At 40.4% G+C, this 20169-nt stretch overlaps 1 protein-coding gene across 1 annotated transcript; it reads right to left on the reverse strand.

Moving 5' to 3' along the window:
- Positions 1 to 36: 36 nt before the first annotated feature.
- Positions 37 to 18349, reverse strand: nvy (CBFA2/RUNX1 partner transcriptional co-repressor nervy). The gene is made up of 8 exons (XM_088037269.1): positions 17973 to 18349; positions 12628 to 12706; positions 4033 to 4379; positions 3833 to 3979; positions 1536 to 1669; positions 442 to 1016; positions 304 to 392; positions 37 to 256 (listed from the first exon to the last, which is right to left on the reverse strand). Exons 1-8 carry the CDS (start codon positions 17979 to 17981, stop codon positions 44 to 46), a joined length of 1593 nt encoding a protein of 530 aa, XP_087893395.1. The 5' UTR covers positions 17982 to 18349; the 3' UTR covers positions 37 to 43.
- Positions 18350 to 20169: the final 1820 nt, after the last annotated feature.

Raw genomic sequence — 20169 nt, forward strand, 5'->3', positions numbered from 1 at the left:
ATGACGGTTAAAATTTCCTACATCGTCGCGCCTTCTTCAGGTGTCACTTCTTGAACTTGACACTATCGGTCTGGGTGATGTGAGTAGGAGGCACTGTCGTGCTCGGCGTGGGCGTCCGAAGGGGGCGAACTTTCTCTTTCGAGCAGATCTGGTGGTGATTTTCCCAGTCTTTGTGTTGGCAGAAGGGGCCGCAGTAGCGCGCCACGCTGCAGCCGGAACAAGTTTCGTGGGCTTTGCGCCCGCAGTTCCAACAGGACTAAAAAAACAACATGAATGGTGGACTCGGATGCATAAATGTCTTACGTTCTGTTGCGACGGTTGCGGTTGCGCCGCTGGCGGCGACAGGCTGTTGTCAGCTCCTTCTTGATTTTCCTCCCCATGCTTCCTCGCCTCTGTCAACACCACTCGTTTAAAACTATCTCGAAATCGTTACGACCTTACCAGCTAACAATTTCTCCATTTTTGCGCGCTCCGCCGCCACCAAGTCATTGGCTTTCGTCTCGGCCGCAGCGACTGCCTTCTGGAGCTCTATGACCGCTTGTCTCTTCACATCGTTAACAGCGTCTTCCGCTCTTCGGCGCACTTCCGCCACCCGGTCTTCGGTCTGCCGCACGGCTTGAAGCATGATTTCATTGGCGGCCTTCTTCAGATCCACGCTGACGTCTTGTTTCCTTAACCACTCATTGGTAAGGTCTTGGCTGTTGCGCTGCTGAAGAATAGTTAGGGCTCTTTTAGTTTTTTCCACCATGGAGAGAATGCAGTTGAGCATGACGTGGATGTTCCGCCACTCCTCGTCGCCGCGATTGGGGTTGTTATTGTTGTCTTCCACCCGTTGAGGGAGATGATTATGTTGGTTGTAGTCGAAAAAGTGCGAATTGGGGAGAGTCGAAGTCATGTTGGGGAGAAGAAGACTCTGGTGGGAGAAAAGAAAAGTGTTCTGGGAGTTCATGGGGCGCTTGACGGAGAGGCAGTCTTGGGGGTCGTGGGGTTGGCCGTTGGTGCCGTTTTCGTATATACTGAAAAGAAAAGATTAAACACGTGTGGGTGAAATGCGTCAAATAACTTATTCATTCTTTTGAGCTCGTTCTGCGGCTCATTGAAAAACTACCTCCGCATATTCGCGAAGAAAGCCCACACCCCCACCCACCCCATTTAAATACGTGATTAGCTCGCGCACGTTGAAAGAGTCTAAATCCGTCGAGCAATTGATTAACATGACACAAACAAGCAGAAATTAACGTTTTCGTCCTAAAATTTCAAAAGTTCACGTCAGTGCTGTAATTAAAAGGCAAGAGGCCCGTGTAAGTGACGTTGAAAAAGGGTGGTTGGCGGGGGACGTTTCCTGGTAAAAAGAGCGCTGTTCCCGCCAGATGGCACCGCCGGCACAACGTGCGCCAACGGCCCGCCAACTGAAAGAAACCATTACTCATTTTAATAAAACGGTCGCATACAGACTATTGAATATAACGGATCGACCTGCGATTTAACGGAATGGTGAGGATGTGGCGGCGATTTCAGGACGTCCAGGGGCTTACCTGTCCGAGGCGCGACGTTTGAGGCCGGCGGTCAGGGGCGGCTCGTTGGACATGAAGATCTCCGACAGCTCGGAGGGCGAGTGGGTCGAGTCGAGGATCACGTGGTCGTGCGAGCGGACATATTGCAGAGGAGACTGGAAAGTGAAATTGTGTACAACACTTTATCCACTTGCTTCAAATATAACTTCCAAAGCCAACGAACATTGTTTTAATTACACTTTAGAAAATGAGTGGCATTTCTTATACAGAATACGTTGTTTTAGTGTTCTTATAACACGTTAAAACATCAGCAATAATAAACAATTTAATTAAAAAAAATTTCAGGCCCAATTGCAAAGAGCAGACCAATTTTAGACATTTTTATTTGTAGATCCGCCTTTTCTTGATAGTAAAATGGAGAATGTGATTTAAATTGAATTAAACCACAAAAAAGATTCTTATCATTGGCTCACGCTGTGTTTATCAATGTGCTTTTTATAACAAAAAACGCCAACTCGATCGTAACCTTTCCTTCATTGGTTAGATGCCCAAAACTGTTGTTTATTGGATGAATTTCTAAGCTGATCAAGTCATGCATAATTAATAATTAATTCATTGGATATTGATGATAAAACTCATAAAACAAAACAAAACGAGCTCTGGATTTGTTGCCTAACTTATTTATTGTCTTTTGTTTATTGGATGCAAAATACAAAAAATATGCTCAATTACGTAGTTTTTCTCGCGATTTTTTAGTTAAGAATTTGGTCTTTTAGATTTTCCAAAAGTCGAAAGTTGCAGTTTTTCGCGAAAGTTTATGACTAAAACTATGCCAAACTTTTTATATCGATATTTCGCTTATTTTTTGGAGTAAAGTTGAGTTATTTTACATCAGTTATACGCAGAATTTTTCACAGATTCCAAATCTGAGATTGAAATTCAGATCCGACAACAAATAACTGAGTTATGGGCGATCAAAATTTCGAATAGTTGATTTTCGTTTTTCCTAATTTTTTCAAATATTTTAATCTAAATATCTCGGAAACTATTATAGATATTGAGATGCGGTTTGCGCCATCGTTTTCCTTGGCTCATTTTACGTTAGAAAAAGTTCTCAAAAACCTAAAAATCGATAGTCGATTTTTCGCGAAATAAAAAATCCGACTCAATCGATGAAAATTTTTTGATTTTTGGCCGTAACTCGTAAACTATTTGTCCGATCGATCTTAAATTTGGCTAATTAATAGATTTTGAGGTTCTTTTTCAAATGTTGTAAACACAAAGGTATTAAACGTCGTTTTCACTTTGATTGAAAATCACTCCAAAATCACCTTTTCTAAACAGTTTTTGGTCAATGCCACGTGTGTTTATTAAGCAAACTTAATAAATGTTAGCTCATTTTACGCAGAATATCACGTTGAATCCAAAGCCGTAATTTTTAATTTTCATCAACAAATAACTGAGTTATGGTCGTTTGAATTTTTGGGTTGTCGCCAGAGGGCCAAATTTTTGAAGGTTCGAAACAATCCGTGCTCAATATCTCGAACTATTAGAAATATTGGGAAACCGTTTGCGCCATCGTATTTTTCGCGATTTTTTACATAAAAAATAGTTCTTAGATTTTCCAAAAGTCGAAAGTTGCAGTTTTTTGCGAAAATTCATGACTAAAACTATTCCAAATTTTGGAATTAAAATCTGGAAATTTGGAATTTTCTTTATAGACTAGATTTCAATAAAAAGCTCTAATTGCGGGGCGAAATTAATTGTCAAACAGTGGTCATAACCGCATTTCCACATTCATTACATTCGATAATTGTTCCGTATGAACCCGAGAACTGGAAAAGAGCTTTTGGTAGAAACTCCTGCAAATCTTCCACGATCGCCATTTCCATTATAGGTAATATCGAGAATCGGAATATTTCCTGCGACTTTAATTAATGGAAATTGTAAAAGCCACGTGTTACATGAAGTGGAGGAACAATAAAACTCGCGCGGCGTCCAACCATCTCGCCTTCAACTTTTACAATTATTTTTTGATTTGTTTCGGCGGTACTGAATCCATTATTGAGTTTTTCTGATTTATTTGTTTTGCGTTCTGCGATTTGCATATTGATCTCTGCCAGCTCATGTTTTATGTAACCGTTTAAGACATTTGCTTTTAGGTTCTTTCTGTTATTTATTTTTAATTTCTACCGAAGCTTCTGTTTACACAAGACGTGCAAAGTAATTCTTTGGCGTACCCTCTCCGTCCGAGCTTATTTACTTTGCCGAGGCTAAACTTCGCTGAAACAATACCGCCGATGATTTTCTTTTCTTACCTGTTTATTTGCGCGAGCCAAAGCGTGGATCTCTCGTTGAAGAAGGGGCAAATGCGTCCGAAGGAACGGGAGGACGAAAGGCCGCAAAGGGAAATTCGTCACGTCCTGAAGCGAGTGATGGAACTCTTCTATACTTAAATTCGAACTCTGGAAAAATAATTTGATGATCCCGAAGACGCCGCTGTTGATTTAACACTCACAACTAAGTTAAGTACAAGACTACGGACTCTTTCCCCTATGTCGGCTCCGATGTCGTTTCCAAACTGCACCAGAGTACTCAAGAACCTTTTTACTTTAACCAAGGGCCTGGTGATGTTGGAGTAGTTCCCGTGGTATTGCTGCGTCTGGGAAGATTCCAAATTGACAGAAAGCGCTGTGGAGGCGGGCAATGGCGGCGTCAAACTATCGGTGGACCCGTTGTTGACCGGCGAAGACGTCCCGTTCGCCGAGTGGCGAGGCGGCGAAGACTGCGTGGGCGACAGGGGCGCGGCGGCCTGGCGAGCGCCTTCAGGAGAGTCGGGAGTCTTGCAGCGCTCTTTGGACGGCACTGGAAGAAAACGAGATTGTTTGCAACAAACTCGGTTAGAAATGTTGGTCGCGTCTGCTCTTGACTCGTTAATCCCGCCAGCGGCGCGGCACAATGGGGGCGGTTCGGGCTCCGCCACGGTCAAACAATCACCTCTGATCTGCTCGATAACCGATCGCACCTACCTGCAATTGACACCTTCCTGTCTCGCCCGATATTCAATACGCAATCAAATCCGCCATCACTGTTATAATCGAATGGAAATGGCTTTCATTTAGTGTATTTCAATCAAGAGCATTGCTCTGCCACGACCACAAAGACCCCTCAGAGGCAGCGCCGACCTCTTTCAAAGAACCGCCCGAAATTGCGATCTCAGCACTCGTTTGCAACAGGTTACTTGTATTCCCGACGTTTTAATTGCAGGTGTTGGAAAGGAGAGGAATTTGAGGCGTGATTGCCGCCTCCGCCGCCGCCGTCGCCGAATATATGCGAAAAACTTGTTCAATCAAGACGATCGAGAGGACATATCCGCCCGGGGAGCACACACGCGTCCAACTTCGCATTCAGAATAGTACAAGACCATCTGTCTTTTATATCAAGCCGGCGGCACTTCTTAGGCTCTTTGTTTTCCGTAATTAAAACAAAAGTTGACAACAGATGGCGGCGTCGTACGCGCCCCGATTGTTTTTTGTGATAGATTGCTTTGTCTGTATTGTGCATAGTTTTGATTGTTTTTCGCTGCTTCTGAAAGGTAAATTTATTAGCGTCACCCGGTTCTGATTTCTATCGGGGTTGTGCGGAGGATGCGGGCGGTTTCTGGGAGGGTGGGGGTGATTTTAATTTATCACCGCCGAAAGGGTGAACAACACCGGCCGAAATAAGAAATGGAATTTTCAACTTTGGCACATTCGGAAAATCCGAGCAGGTGGCGGAGACATTAAAATTAAACCCCTCGCGTTTTTCTGCTTGTCTGGGGGTGGCGTAGATAAACCCTTTATCAGTGCGGGCTGGTCGAAGTGTACGAAGCTCCGCAATTAGGTCCGCGGGCCATACGGGTTTTATATTCGGTCCTGGTTTTTGTTGGCCGGATTGAAGAAATTTCACGCGGGTACCCCCAGCGAGGGCGCCCCGGTGCTCCAACGGTGCATCGCTATCAAAATATGGGTCAGATATCAAACGCGTTACTTCCAGCAAACTTGAAAAATAATCTCCGAGTAAATGATTTTTTGAAACAAAACCGCGTCCGGTATTTATTCAAAACGTAATAAACATGCACCTAAACCCCGCAGTTAATTCCGACTGCAAACAAAAATGTAATAATTAATCTGTCAAAATCACACACGGAGACATCATAATATGAAAATTTCAGAGGCACATGAAACAAACATCACAATGCCACAAACAATTCCCCGTGTTCTATTACAACAATGGATATCGGAGTTTTTTTACTGGGAAAGCGTTATCGGTCACGAGCCACCCCCATCCCTCGCAAATCGAAACACACTTTATTCAAAGCCGCGTTGTCTTTCGCTCATTACCGCCCTGGAGCGGGCAGAACATTACGTCTGAGATATGTCCGGGGGCAGTGTAATTGACACTTGTGAAGAAAAGCGAGGGTGCGAGTTGCAGGGCACGAGTGTGGTATTGGCACGTCGAGATCGCTGAGCTCTGGCATGTGCCACCTTTCACCAGCAGGAACGCAGAGCAGGAGCTAATTGATGTTGGATTAATTAGCAAGAATTTATCTTGTTCTTGCGTTTTGTTTTATGACGGGGCAAACGGTTTTTGCCCCAGCTCATCTCAACTTTAAGTTAAAAATGGTGGATGCGCCGGGCCACCCTTACAATCTCAGACAAAGCAAATCCTTAAACTTAAGTCCGAGCGCCTGCTCCCACCCCCTGAGTGTTATTTCAGCTCAAAATAAATACAGCAACCCTTCCCTGTTCTCCTTTTTGATATTACCAACGTCAACATCGTCTGTTTACTTTGGTCCTTATATCCCGACACGTGCTGTTGCGGCAGGTTAGTTAAAAGGGAATTGATCCCGCGATCCTCCGGGAAGAAGGGGAGAAAGACAGTTTTCGGCTTCGACTATTCTCCATCCCCTCACTATCTCCCAAACACGCGGCATTTCTAAGCCGGGCTAACCTGCCCCTGGGACGTGTCTTATCGCCGTCTGCCGACCACCGGACGCCTGCTGTGCAGAGATTCTACATACGGGAAGGCAGTGGCGGCGGAAAGACAACAAACTCTCCCAATAAAACCGTTTTTAACGCGCCAATTTCCGAGTGTCTCCCTCGGGGGCGTTGAGGGACGTGAACATAGAGTTAGACGTGATACTTCGGCGAGAAAAGAGCTATTTGGGGGTGAAATTTCGAAGATGCAGCCACGGCCGCCGCTGGTTAACGTGTCAGAGAGAGTAATCGCGAACTCCTCTCGTTACGATACTCGTATCAGCTCTGTGCAGTGTGGACCCTGTCGTATTCGCTGTCACTTTTTAGGTTATATCATTTCCGCCCCCACAAACTCCACACTACATACCCCATTTTATATTCGTACAATTACTTCATGGAATGGCGCGATAAACGCCGACTAACACCACCGGAAGCCGGTGATTACCCCACATCGGAAAACAGATCCGCAAATTTCGGATTTATCTCGAAATTGGATGCAGGAAAGGGGATGAATTTTTGCGCGATTAGCCGACTTATTTTTCCGGAAGTGCTGTTCACCTTTCATTAAAGACGGCAGTTATTGAACAGGAAATTACAATGTGCAGTATGAAGCCTGTTTTATCATAAATTTATTATACGAACTGCAGCTGCTTCGAAATAACAAAATGGAAAAAGTATAGAAAATTCGATTTATGTTGGTAACCTCTAACGACAAATTCAGATCGATTTTTGATTGATGTCATTATTGACTGAAAAAACAGTCGTACCAATATCTTAAAATAATGCAAAAACTACTAAACGTTGGAAAAAAAGAAACCAATTTTGCATTTCATTTTATTTCGGTTGGTAGCTCGGTATGCAAACTCTTACGCTAATTTTTAGTTTATTTTCTATTAATGTCATTATTGAATAAGAAAACATTTTTACCAACATGTCAAAATAATGCAAAACCTACAAAATATAAAAAATATAGACATTGCCGATTCGATTTATGTTGGTGGCTCTGTTAGTAACCTCTAATGACAGATTTAGATCTATTTTCGATTGATGTCATTATTGACAGAAAAGACAGTCGTACCAACAACTTAAAATAATGCAAAACCGACTAAACGACTGAGAAAAAGAAAAGAATTTTGTATTGCATTTTATTTGGGTTGATAGTTCTGCCTGTAATCTCTTGTCCCAATTTCAGGTTAATTTTCCATTGATGTCATTATTGAATAAGACAAGCCTATCAACATGTCAGAATAATGCAAAACTTACTAAACTAAAAATATAAATAAATAAAAAGAAAATAAAAGTAAAAGAAGAAAAAATTCGAAAATTCGGAAGCCGTGATTACCTCACATCGAAAAATAGATCCACAAATTGGATGCAGGAAAGGGGATGAATTTTTGCGCGATTAGCCGACTTATTTTTCCGGAAGTGCTGTTCACCTTTCATTAAAGACGGCAGTTATTGAACAGGAAATTACGATGTGCAGTATGAGGCCTGTTTTATCATAAATTTATTATACGAACTGCAGCTGCTTCGAAATAACGAGAACACGTCAGGAGGTGAAGAAACTCACGGGTCAAGTGCTTCGGAGCCCCCGCGGCGGGAAAATATTGTTTTAAAGTTGTACAATTTCGGTGTATTTGTGGTGGTTTTGCATATTCGCAAATTGTACCTTTAGATTTCCCTAAAAGCGTTTTTGAATTTTGGTGGATGCGCCCCGGAAAGTCTCTATTTGCGGCGGTATAAATTGAGACGATTGCAGGCCTGGGGGTGTAATTTGGCGGTGCCGCCGCCCCGAAGATATTCCATCTTACCCTCCGCGCTATTAGTGCCCCATTAACCGTCCACTGCCGCCACACATGGTCCGTGCATCTGGCCCAACAACATGTCATAAAGTATTGCGGTCAGCGTTGGCACCGGTGCCAACAACAAAACATGCGATTTTCCCATGAAATACACCAAAAACTGGCGGTTTGGCTCGTCCGCACAAAAGGGTGAATAATTCCATAATTTATACGGTTTTGATCAATTAAAATCGCTCTATCCACTCGAGACTGTCAGTGGCACGTATTCGCTTTTTTCTCCGATATTTATTTTAAACGGTTGTGTTGGCAAGTTTCTGCATATCAGGGATAAGGATTTCGGCGGCGGTGGCAGATGGCGGCGCCGCATGTGTCCAATGGCGTCTGCCTCAACGTGTTCATTATTACATTTTTAATGTTATCAACTATTACGGGGTAACGGCGGACGCAGATTTCTTATTGGCACACAATCAGCAGTTTTTGGGGCGAGGGCGAGGGGTGTTTTATTGCGGGAATTTTAAGATGGTTCTGACCTTATTCCTAAGATGCGCACCTGTTAATTTTAGAGCGAAGATAATAAAATCGAGGGATTTATGTGGTGAGATTAAAGTTTTTAACAATTTCAAAATACGCTCTTGGTTTCATGCAAAATTCAAAAAAACAACCCTCGATTTTTTATGACGAGACTGTCCTCGTCAAAGCACCCTTCTTAAAAGTGTGCGATTCCACCGCTGTCCAATAAACCCTCATTGATAAAATATTAACCTAAAATAACAACGACGCGCGCCCCATCGAATCGTCTTGAGAACGGAACACCTGCACTACTTTTTACATTACTAATAATAATTAATAATGTTAAAGCCGCGGTTTGATGTCATTTTTACGTCCATCATCAATTCGACCACGTTTCATTACAAAACAAATTCAAAATCGCATGAATTTTTCAAGGCGACAACACGATCCTTCCGCCTGAAAAGCACGACCGAAGCAGTTAACATCGAGCAAATTATATACGGCGTGTCGATCAAAACCCATAATTATCTTATCCACTTTGGCGTATTCAATAATTCCACTGTGTACGGAGAGAACAACCTGTTTCAGTCGATATTTTCCTACTGGAATCCTTCCATCTGGTTCCTTTATACATATCCTGGCACAGGACAACCGCGCCGCGAATCTCGACTCTAAACGATGGCGGAAGAGGGGCGCTTTTGCCGACGCAGAAAGGACATTTGCGGTATTATGAGTTCGAGTGTGTTTTGGAATAATTCACTGTTTAGTTTACTATTGATTCTATTCAAAATACATATTAACGGCGAGACGGATTTTTACGGAAACTATTCGATCTGCAACACACGCAGAGGGAGGAAAAATCTTTTTTTGTCATTTTTAGGTTTAATGAAGACGGCAAAACAGTCCAATAGTATGACATGTTGGTATGACTGTTCTATGAGTTTTGACAGGCTGCCAACAAAACTCGAGTGGACACTGCTGTGTTTTCTAAGCAATTTTGCCTTTTTTTAGACGTTTATTAGTGATTTTAATGTTGGTAAAACTGTCACTAGAAATTACAGAGTTACCAACACTATGCAACTAATTCTGTCTTATAATTTTTTCGGATTTTTTTATTTGTTTTTAGACGTTTAAAAAACTTTACATTATTTTTACAAGTTGGTAGGACTGTCTTCTCGTTTGATGATGACATCAATGGAAAATTAATCTTGAACTGTCACTACAGAACTACCAACACAAATCGAATTTCTTCTTATTTTTCTTTTGTTTTCTTTTTATTTATTTATATTTTTAGTTTAGTTTTGCATTATTCTGACATGTTGATAGGCTTGTTTTCTCATTTAATAATGACATCAATGGAAAATAAACCTGAAATTGGCACAAGAGATTACAGGCAGAACTACCAACCTAAATAAAATGCAATACAAAATTCTTTTCCTTTTGTAGGTTTTACATTATTTTAAGATGTTGGTACGACTGTCTTCTCTATCAATAATGACATCAATCAAAAATAGATCTGAATTTGTCATTAGAGGTTACTAACAGAGCCACCAACATAAATCAAATCGGCGTTTTCTATATATTTTTCCATTTTGTAAGTTTTACATTATTTTGACATGTTGGTAGAAGTGTATTTGCATTCAATAATGACATCAATGTAAAGTAAACCGGAAATTGGTGCAAGAAATTATAAGCAGACCTACAAACCCAAATAGAATTAAATATAAAAATGGTTGTGTTTATTTTCACACGTTTAGTAAGTTTTGAATTATTTTGCGATGTTGGTACGATTGTCTCCTCTATTAATAATGACAACAGTAGAAAATAAATCTAAAGCTGTCACTTGATATTACCGACAGAGCGACCAACATAAATTGGCATGTTTTTTTTTTTCTGATTGACGGTTTTGCATTATTTTGTCATGTTGGTAGGTCTGTTTTTTCATTTAATAAACACATCAATGAAATAAACCGAAAATTGGCGTAAGTGATTACAGCCAGAGCTACCAACCCAACTGAAATAAAATAAAAAAAAAACTGTTTTTTGTACTTGTTTAGTAGGTATTGCATTATTTTGTCGTGGTGGTACGACTGTCTTCTCTATCAATAATGACATTAATAAAAAATAAATCTGAAGCTGTCACTGCAGGTTACTGATAGAGCTTCCAATAAATCAAATCGGCATGTTTTATATTTTTTGTAACTTTTACCTTATTTTGACATGTTGGTACGCTTGTATTGAATAAAGACATTAATGGAAAATAGATCGGAAATTGGCACAAGATATTACAAGAAGAACTACCAACTTTAATAAAATTAAATAAAAAAAATGGTTCTGCTTTTCTTTATACGTTTTGTAGGTTTTGCATTATTTTGTAATGTTGGTACGATTGGCTTGTCTGTCAATAATGACAACAATAGAGAATAAATTTAACGTGTCACTAGAAATTACCGACACAGCTACCAACATACATCGAATTGACATGTTTTGCATTTTTTCCGTTTTGTAGGATTTGCATTATTTTGATATGTTGGTACGACTGTCTGTCAATAATGACATCAATAAATCGAAAATTGGCACAAGAGATTACAGGCAGAGCTATCAACTTATATAAAATCTGTTTTTTTTTCCATTTAGTAGTTTTTACATTGTTTTTGCATCAATAGAAAGCAAATTTGAAACCGTCACCAAAGGTTCCGACAAAGCTACCAACATAAATCGAAATGGCATGTGTTTTTTTTGTTTTGTAGGTTGCTAGGTTTATTTTATACCTCAAAACTGCCGTCACTGAAAAATTCATCAAACTATTAGTAGAAATGACAGTCAGAGCTACCAACAACCCTTAAAAAAACAATTTCCCCTTTTGGAAAATGCAATGTTTACTGCACATCAAACCCGTCATCTCTTTTAATGATTGCTTTTCCATCTCCGCCGCCCCTTTCTTCTGTTTGTGAAACTGCCCCCGTGTCTTAATAAATGTATAAAAGCAAATGGGTGGTGGGAACATTGTGGCCCGAAGCCGTCCGTATCTGAGGATTAGCGGCTAATAGGAGAACGTGCCGAAGCGGATATCCGGGGATTCGAGCGACTCGCACGCCCTCAGCGACCATTGTAGCGACAAGTGCACCGGTTCTCACTGCACGCACTCAACCACCCCCGAACCACCCCCTGTCGAGTTCTTGCGGCATGTTTACGCGGCCGCCACTCGATAAAAACCATTAATTGGCGAAAAAATTCATAATGAGAGGGAGGAAACGGGCGATGCGATGGCGTGTTTGCGAAATTTGGCGATTATTTTTGAAAAAAGTGCAATTTAATTTGAGGCACGCAACGCGCCCCCTAGAACGAGGTGTATGGTGGCATGTTACAGTACTCTTGTGGGCAACATTATCGATTCCGAAAACCTTTCCATTCGAATTCGAGTGTGTATGTTTGACAACACTTTGCCGATTGAAGTTGTACAATTTCATGTTAATGTGAAATTCGTGTGTTGTGAACGATGGCATGGCTATATATTAGCGTTAACAAAGCTGGGACAGGACGGGACTCAGGTGCGTTCGTGCCCAATTAACAGTCTTATGCCCGCGGAGGCACTGCTGCACTAATATCTATAAATTGCAGGATAATCCTTAACATAAACAGCCAGTTAAAGTGATCTATGATGTGCTGGACATTAATATTTATAAAGCCGGTCGTGGAGCAGGTAATATAGGCGTCACAGCTTTTTTCGCACTATTTGCGGAGCGACAATAATCCAAATGAGCTTTTTGCTCCGTGTCCTACCTTTGGCCCTCGTCCTCGTCGCCTCTCCGTAGCCTTCCTTCTCCCCGTTCTCCTCCTTGATGAGCTTCGGCTCCATCCCCTGTAAAAAGCGCCACGTAAACTACATATTAATAAGGAAAAATGTGTAAAAAGCCGTCGTCGGGCGCCAGATTTGCAATTTGGCGATAATTAGATTTTAACCGTCAGATGGCCCCGGTTGGTATTCTAAACACGATGACGTCATAAAACAAAAATCATTGGTGCGTTCTCTTTCTGACGCGCATCTGTCCTAACTAGAAAAACGTGACGCACATCGTAATTGCCAATTATTAAATGGCGGCAACGATGATGAAATTTTGCAATATGCCGCATCTGCAGCCATGGGAGCTGAATTATTTATTTTTAATACCGCAATTGCATTGTTGCATGTTAAATATTGGGGATTTGCGGACGCGCATCCACTGATCTATTCCTGGGACGGCGCTCGCGATGCCGACTTGACAATCACCAGCGATGGAAACCAAAACAAACAACAATCAAAGAAAAAACCAAATTCTCGTTAACTTTTTACGGTTAACATCACTCTTCGTTATTTTCAGCGCCGTTTTTACAAGCTTTTTAGTAACGAGCTCACCTTTTTTTCGCGCACCTTGGATACAACACATGGAGATTTTAGTATTTTCCAGACGCAGCCAACTGCGCCCGATGAAAGACCGCGTGTCCATACTTCCATAGCCGCCTGTTTGCACAAGTGTGCCAGGACTCTGAGATGCACCATATGCTACAACATTCTGGATCGGGCTTCTTAAACAGTCGAACAGAAAACCTAGTTATGATGGAATTTTAAATTCAAATTCTGTTTAATAGCCGCTGGAAAACATTTCGTTGAAGAAAAATTAAAATGTAGATACGTGCAGCATCAACGTTATTACATGAAAATTGTGACCACCAAATGACAGAATTCTTAAATGTCTGTAGTTCCAATTCATAGGATATTTAGTTTCAAAATTTCTGAAAAAGTTATTCTAAATCTAATTTAGTCAATATCTCGCTTATTTGCGGAGCAAACTAAAATTACTCATTTTACGCAGAATCCAAAAATACGTTCACAAATATAACTGAATTAGAAGCCATTATAGTTTCGGATAATACATTTTGAGTTTCAAAATTTAAGTTTTCAAATTTTCAATACTCAATATATCCGAAACTACGACAGATAGAAAGTTGAGATCTACGCCATCTTTTGCTCTCCAAAATTTAATGGTTGATTTTTTTGTGATTTTTTTTTACTGAAACGATGAAAATTTTTAATTTTTTGATCGCCACACGTAAACTATCTGAGATTTGGTCTGACAATAGACCTCAAGCAGCTCTTTCAGTTGATGTGCAACTCAAAGACATTAACTCTTATTTTTGCTCCGAAAAAACTCGTTAAAAGTCCATAAGGCCATCAGAATAAATAATTCGGTCAATATCTCGTTTAGTTGTGAAGCAAAGTGAAGTCGTTGGAGCTCATTTAACGCAGAATTTTACGCTGAATCCAAAACTAAGCGAATTTTTAACGTACGTCAAGCAATAATTGAGTATTGGCCAGTCGCCAGAGAGCCAAATTTTTGAAAATTCCGACCCATCGGTGCTTCATATTTCGGAGACAACGACAGATGGACTGATACGGTTTTCGTCATAGTTTTACTCGCGATTTTATAGTTTAGACATCAGTTCTCGATTTCTTTTAAATCAAAAATTTTATTAAAAAAAATTACTATAACTATGTCAAAACTGCATCAAACTAGCATTATTTGGGCTCATATGACGCAGAATTTCGCGCAGATTCTAAATCCGGACTCAAAATCTACATACGACAATAAATGAGAGCGAGTTGTGGGCGTTTAAAATTTCAGAAAGTTGGATTTTGTTTTTCAAATTTTGAAAGTTAAATATCTCCGTAATTACGACAGATACTAAAAAACGATTTGCGCCGTCGAATTTATTGGGGTTTTTTACTTTAGAATTTACTCACAAATACCCAAATTTCGATGGTCAATTTTTCGGCTTATTCGAGGAAAATTTTTCAATTTTTTGTTTTTTGACCGCCACTCGTATACTATTTGATTATCGATCTGACATTTGGCCAATTGGTAGATTTTGAGCTGCTCTTTCGATTGATGTATAACTCAAAGGAATTAAACGTCGTTTTTGATTCGAAAAAAAATATTGAAAATCACCCCAACAAAAATTTTGAAAACAGATTTCGATCAATGACTCGTTTATTTGTAAAGTAAACTCAAGTTATTTGTGCTCATTCAACGCAGAATTTTACGCTGCACCCAAAACGAATTTTTAAGGTACGTCTACAAATAACCGAATTATAAACGTTTGAAATGTTGGAGAGAAAAAATTTTGAAGCTCCGGAATATTTAGTGTTCGATATCTCCGGAACTACGATAGATAGAAAGATGCGGTTTGCATTTTTACCGCCTTTGGGCCGATTGCAATCCGTTGTTACAGATCTCGGATTTTAAATTTATATTTTTTCGAAAAAAATATTTTTTATTAGCTAATTTGATCGATATCCCGCTTATTTCCGGAGCAAATTGAAGTTGTTTGTGCTCATTTTACGCAGAATCCAAAACTGAGCGAATTTTCAACGTACCTCTCTAGAAATAACGCAATTAGATGCGATTAAATTTTCGAATAATGAAACTTCTATATCTCCAAAACTAAGTTAACTTTTTCTAGATTTTATCTATTTTCTAATATTTGAACTTGGTATACAAATTTTTTGGATTTTTTCTTTAATTGTTCTGAACGTGGAATTGAATAAAATTTTGGCGACAAGATCTCAATTATCCAATGAAAAGTCATTTTGCTGATTACCCATCCAATGGCAACTCTGAAATGCCCTCTCTGCAATTGTTCCCTTTTAATCGCGCCCTATTAAAATTCACAAGTCGGAAAGTGGAAATTTGGTTGATCGTCATCGCCCGACAATCCCACCTGATAGTTTTCTTTTTTTCCCTTTTGTCCTTTTCCTTCGGGATCCGCGTCCCAATTCCTTCCGCTTTCCACTCGTTCGCGTCTGTTTGGATTTATCGGGTGTCGACGCAGGTCGTCGAGGCGCTAACCCATTAAGACGTCGCACGTGTCCGATTGCAAGCGAGACGGCATGCACAGCAAGACGCCGATAGAAAGATAAATAGCGTCGGTCGGGGGCGGCGCTGTTTACAGATGTCCCCTGAGCGAGCGTCGGGACGCCGCTACGTTTGGGATATCTCAATTCGACGTGGCCACCTGCGATATGTTCCCGAGTTTCCGTCCATACATTTTTTTCTACGCTCCTTCGATATTTATGTTCGAGAGCCACATGTGGTCGCGCCCTGCCGTAATTATATTTTTAAACTGTTATGGGGGTGGCGCACAACGCGATAATACGTCTCGTAAATACGACGATTATTGAAAAAAAGGCAAAAAGACGCTGAGGGGTGAAACGTGATCGAGGGTTAATCCATCAAAAGACAGATAGATGTATTGGAGGCGGTGGCGAGACACAGGTGCGTTGTGGCCGAAGGGGCGAGAAGGCCGGGGGCGGCGAGGGTGCACGGAACACCTGACAGGGTTACACACACTAACACACCTGCGCCGCCTCCTGAATCATCAGCGTCGCGCCGACAATGGAAATAACCAAAATTAAATTGCTGAGGCCGCAAATCCAATATCCTTGCAATTTGGGAAACGCACACAAATCGGACGTTCGAAAGATACACCCTGTGTAATTCGGCGCCTTCTTGATTGCCGAAGATTGTGCATGCACCCCATCGCCCATCCATAATGGATGTCCTCGGAAATAGATCGCGTGCTGGTAATTGTATTCCGATAAAGCTATGATTATAAAAGGAAATCATGACGGTTTAAAAACGTTAATTCTCGAGTCCCGTCTGAATTATTAACGGGGACGACGACAAAGGAATCTGTAAAAGAGCACCTGTGTGTGTTTATTAACCTTTTCACTGCTCGGCCCGGAAAAATCCGCAAAATAATAATTCGCTCAAACTGCTCCGAGCGGATATATTCGCATTGATTAAGAAGTGGTCAACTGCTCAAAACGTAATTTTTTGATGACGCAAATATGGTTCTCTACCTCAGAGGAATACACAGTCACAAAAGCTTTCATTTTTTTAAATAATTTTTTTTTACCGTTCCCTGCTCAGAGCGTATATATCCGTCTACGACTAAAATTCATTTGAAATCTATTCCATGCATCTTTTTATCCACGCAGTTTAAAAGTAGATACGAACTAAGGGCCAGGTAATATCACCATAATAATCAGCTCTCATCTCAATGTTACCTTGTTTAATATATTGACGTTGTGGAAAATTAAAATCTCTATGAACATTTTTAAAACTAGTTAATCGGCCAAGTGCTCAAGACGTTAATATACGCTAAGGCAGAACACCGATCAACTGCTCGGAACGTATATTGTCGCAGGAGCTGACAAACCGTGCACAGTTACAAAATTTTCCAAAAAACATTGCGCAGTGAAAAGGTTAAGTTAAGAAGAAAAGTCTTCAATAATTCACCCGAATCGATACGCGGTTAAAACGGAAGTGTCCCTTGTTAACTCCCATTAAAGAAAATCGGCCCAGATGTTTTTCAACTGGTACGAACGTATGGTCAGTAAAAATAACCCAGCGGTGATGGGAGCCGTTGAAAGATTTCGGTATTTGCGCACACATGGTGTCGGTATGTTTTGTATCTGTGTATTGTTTATTCGGTGTGTTGCATTTAAAGTGCCGGGAAAAGTGGGCGAGAGAAAAGGTCGGCCCGTTCGTGCCGCCAGGATGACAGGATTTGTCATTTCGTGAAACGCTAGATTTTACCATGGCCGTCCTGAAATAGCAGCCCACCGCTTTATTGACCAATTTCCACGACATAAAACTTTAAATCAACAGGAAAAACGAGCTATTTGAATTTTATGCTAACCACATCGAAGACGGCCTCGGTTCTGACAGTTTGTCAAAACTGACATGTCCATACATCATCAAGTAGGCTCTTTTATATTCAATCGAACAGCTGAACATACATAAATTTTTTCCCACAAAAATTATTTACGAAGACGCGCATTCACAACAAAGAGGACGTCGATTTTTTAATCAACCGAAAAAAGTTGGAAAACTTAATTTTCACGTTTGATTTATTGCGGTTATCGCGGAAAATGCGTGAAAAATTGAAAACATGTCCATTACGCGATTGCCGCGATTATTTAATTAACTGTTGGGAAATTTTCGTGTTTGTTGACATTTCTTAGTTTATTTTCCTTCGGGTTTGATTTCTTTTTTCATATCTGTAATAAAGTGTAACTGACTCACCTTCCTCATTCGTGTTTTTCTGTTAATTTTCTTGTATTTTGCCCACACGTGCCATAACTGTCCCACCGAGCGTCTCAGACGTGGCGCGTAAAATCCCTCGTGTCGTGGTGTCGATGCGTCGCGACGTCCGGCGTCGTCGAGCGCGTCCGCGTCCCACAGCCTACTGAAAGCTCGCGCGCTCCCGTCGTTACATAACACGTCGTGGCATCGCGCAGACGCGACGTTTCGTCCATCATCTTTCTTCTTCAGTCCCCCTAATTACCCCCGTCCCAACTTTTAATTAATTTTAAAAACATTTCAAAAGCACTCTCCAACTATCGCGCGTTCGATGTTGATATGCTCACACTGTTAGCAGCGCCCGTTTCACATTTTCAATCTAGAGTGTAATCCGGTGAACAGTTGTTTTTCGGCGAACAAACGAAGCTCGAACTTGTTGAAGTTGTCAGACACAGAGACGCTTTGTGAGGCCGCTCTTTGAGACATCTAGCGGCTGTCAGAGGCAGCGCGTGCAATTTGTTTTCCAATATGGCGACCGGTGCCTTCAAACACACACACATACACATATACGGACTTTTCTGGCTTGACGCGTACCGCCTCCACCTCCCGCTCCATTTGGGGGTGGATTTTTCATCTTTCGGGATTGTCGGATGACCTCGTTCGGGGAAAATTAACTCGTGTACACGTCAAATGTCAGAGCCAATGACTTCGACACAAAGGGAACTGTGGCCAAGTTGTTTTGCATTTATGGAATTAGCGCCTTCAATGGAATGGTTTCAGATGCAGACGGCAGGTTATTAACGCCGACGGAAAGATCGAATGCTTTTATATGCCCACAAATGATACTTTCGGGGAATTACCGCGACGGCTTTAACATAGAAACCTAGTTACCGGCTGGTAAAAATTAATCAATAGTTTCCATATCCGGTCTAAAAATTTGTTCCGGTAACAGAGAAATTCTTAAATTTACTCATCAAAATTGGTGGATGCGCCGGGCCATTTTTGGTCCGAAACAGTATTTTGCTCATCTAGGTGCGGAAATTGAAGTTTTTAGGACAGAAAGAAGATACGGTCATCCGAGCAATTGCGAAGCAGAGTTAAAAACTGCCAAATTGCAAACCTCAGTATTTTTGGAACTAGGACAAATAGTTTTCAGTCATTGTTTTTCTCTGATCGTAAAAAAATTTAAAAAAAAAATGTTTCAAAAGCCTTAAATTGTTAAATTTTTGTTTTTTTTGTAATACTTGACCTACCGATGTTAAAATTGGTACATTGATAGATTTTGAGCTGCTCTTTCGGTGGATGTAGAACACAAAAAGATTTGACGTTTTCGTGCAGAAAAAATTTTTTGAAAATGATTTCTAAATTTTATTCTTAAAACCTACTTCTATCAATATCTCGTTTATTTGTAGGGTAAATCTAAAGCAACTTGGCCTTATTTTACCTAGAATTTCACGGAGAATCCAAATCTCTCAGAATTTTTTTAGATCGAGAAATAACTGAACCAATTGAAATGTCGAAATGCTGCCAAATTTCAAAGAGTGAATTTTTTGAAAATTTGCAGTCTTCGAAGCTCGATATCTCCGGAACTAGGATAAACAGAAAGATACGATTTGCGTCATCGGTTTTTTCAGATCTTAAATGATAAGAATTTAAGCTTATCTCGATTTTAAAAAATAATTTGTTAAGAAATTTTTTCTGATTTAAGGTCTAAAAATGTTACATTTTTGTTTTTTTTTCTTCTAAAATCTTAAATACTCGTCCTGATGTAAAATTTGGGACATTTATAGATTTTGAGCTGCTCTTTCAATTAATGTAGAATGCAAACAGATTTGACGACGTTTTCGTGCACAAAAAAACTTTTAAAAATGCTCTCTAAATTTTATTCTTAAAATCTATTTCTGGCAATGTCTTGTTTATTTGTAGAGTAAATCTAAAGCAACTTGATCTTATTTTACATAGAATTTCACGTAGAATTCAAATCTCTTATAATTTTTCTACGGTAAGAAATAACTGAATTAAATGCCATTGAAATATCGAAATGCGGTGAAATTGCAGACTATCAATTTTTTAAAATCCGTCATTTTCGAAGCTTGAGACATCAATAATCCAGGGACACCTGGAAGTAGGAGAAATAGGTATTTTAGGTTTGCTTGATTGTTTTTTTCAGTTCTTAAAAGAATCTGATTTTATCTCGATT

Source organism: Gnatocerus cornutus, chromosome 1, assembly GCF_029298725.1.
Source record: "Gnatocerus cornutus isolate USDA-ARS CGAHR chromosome 1, icGnaCorn1.1, whole genome shotgun sequence".
NCBI classification, from domain to species: Eukaryota; Metazoa; Arthropoda; class Insecta; order Coleoptera; family Tenebrionidae; genus Gnatocerus; species Gnatocerus cornutus.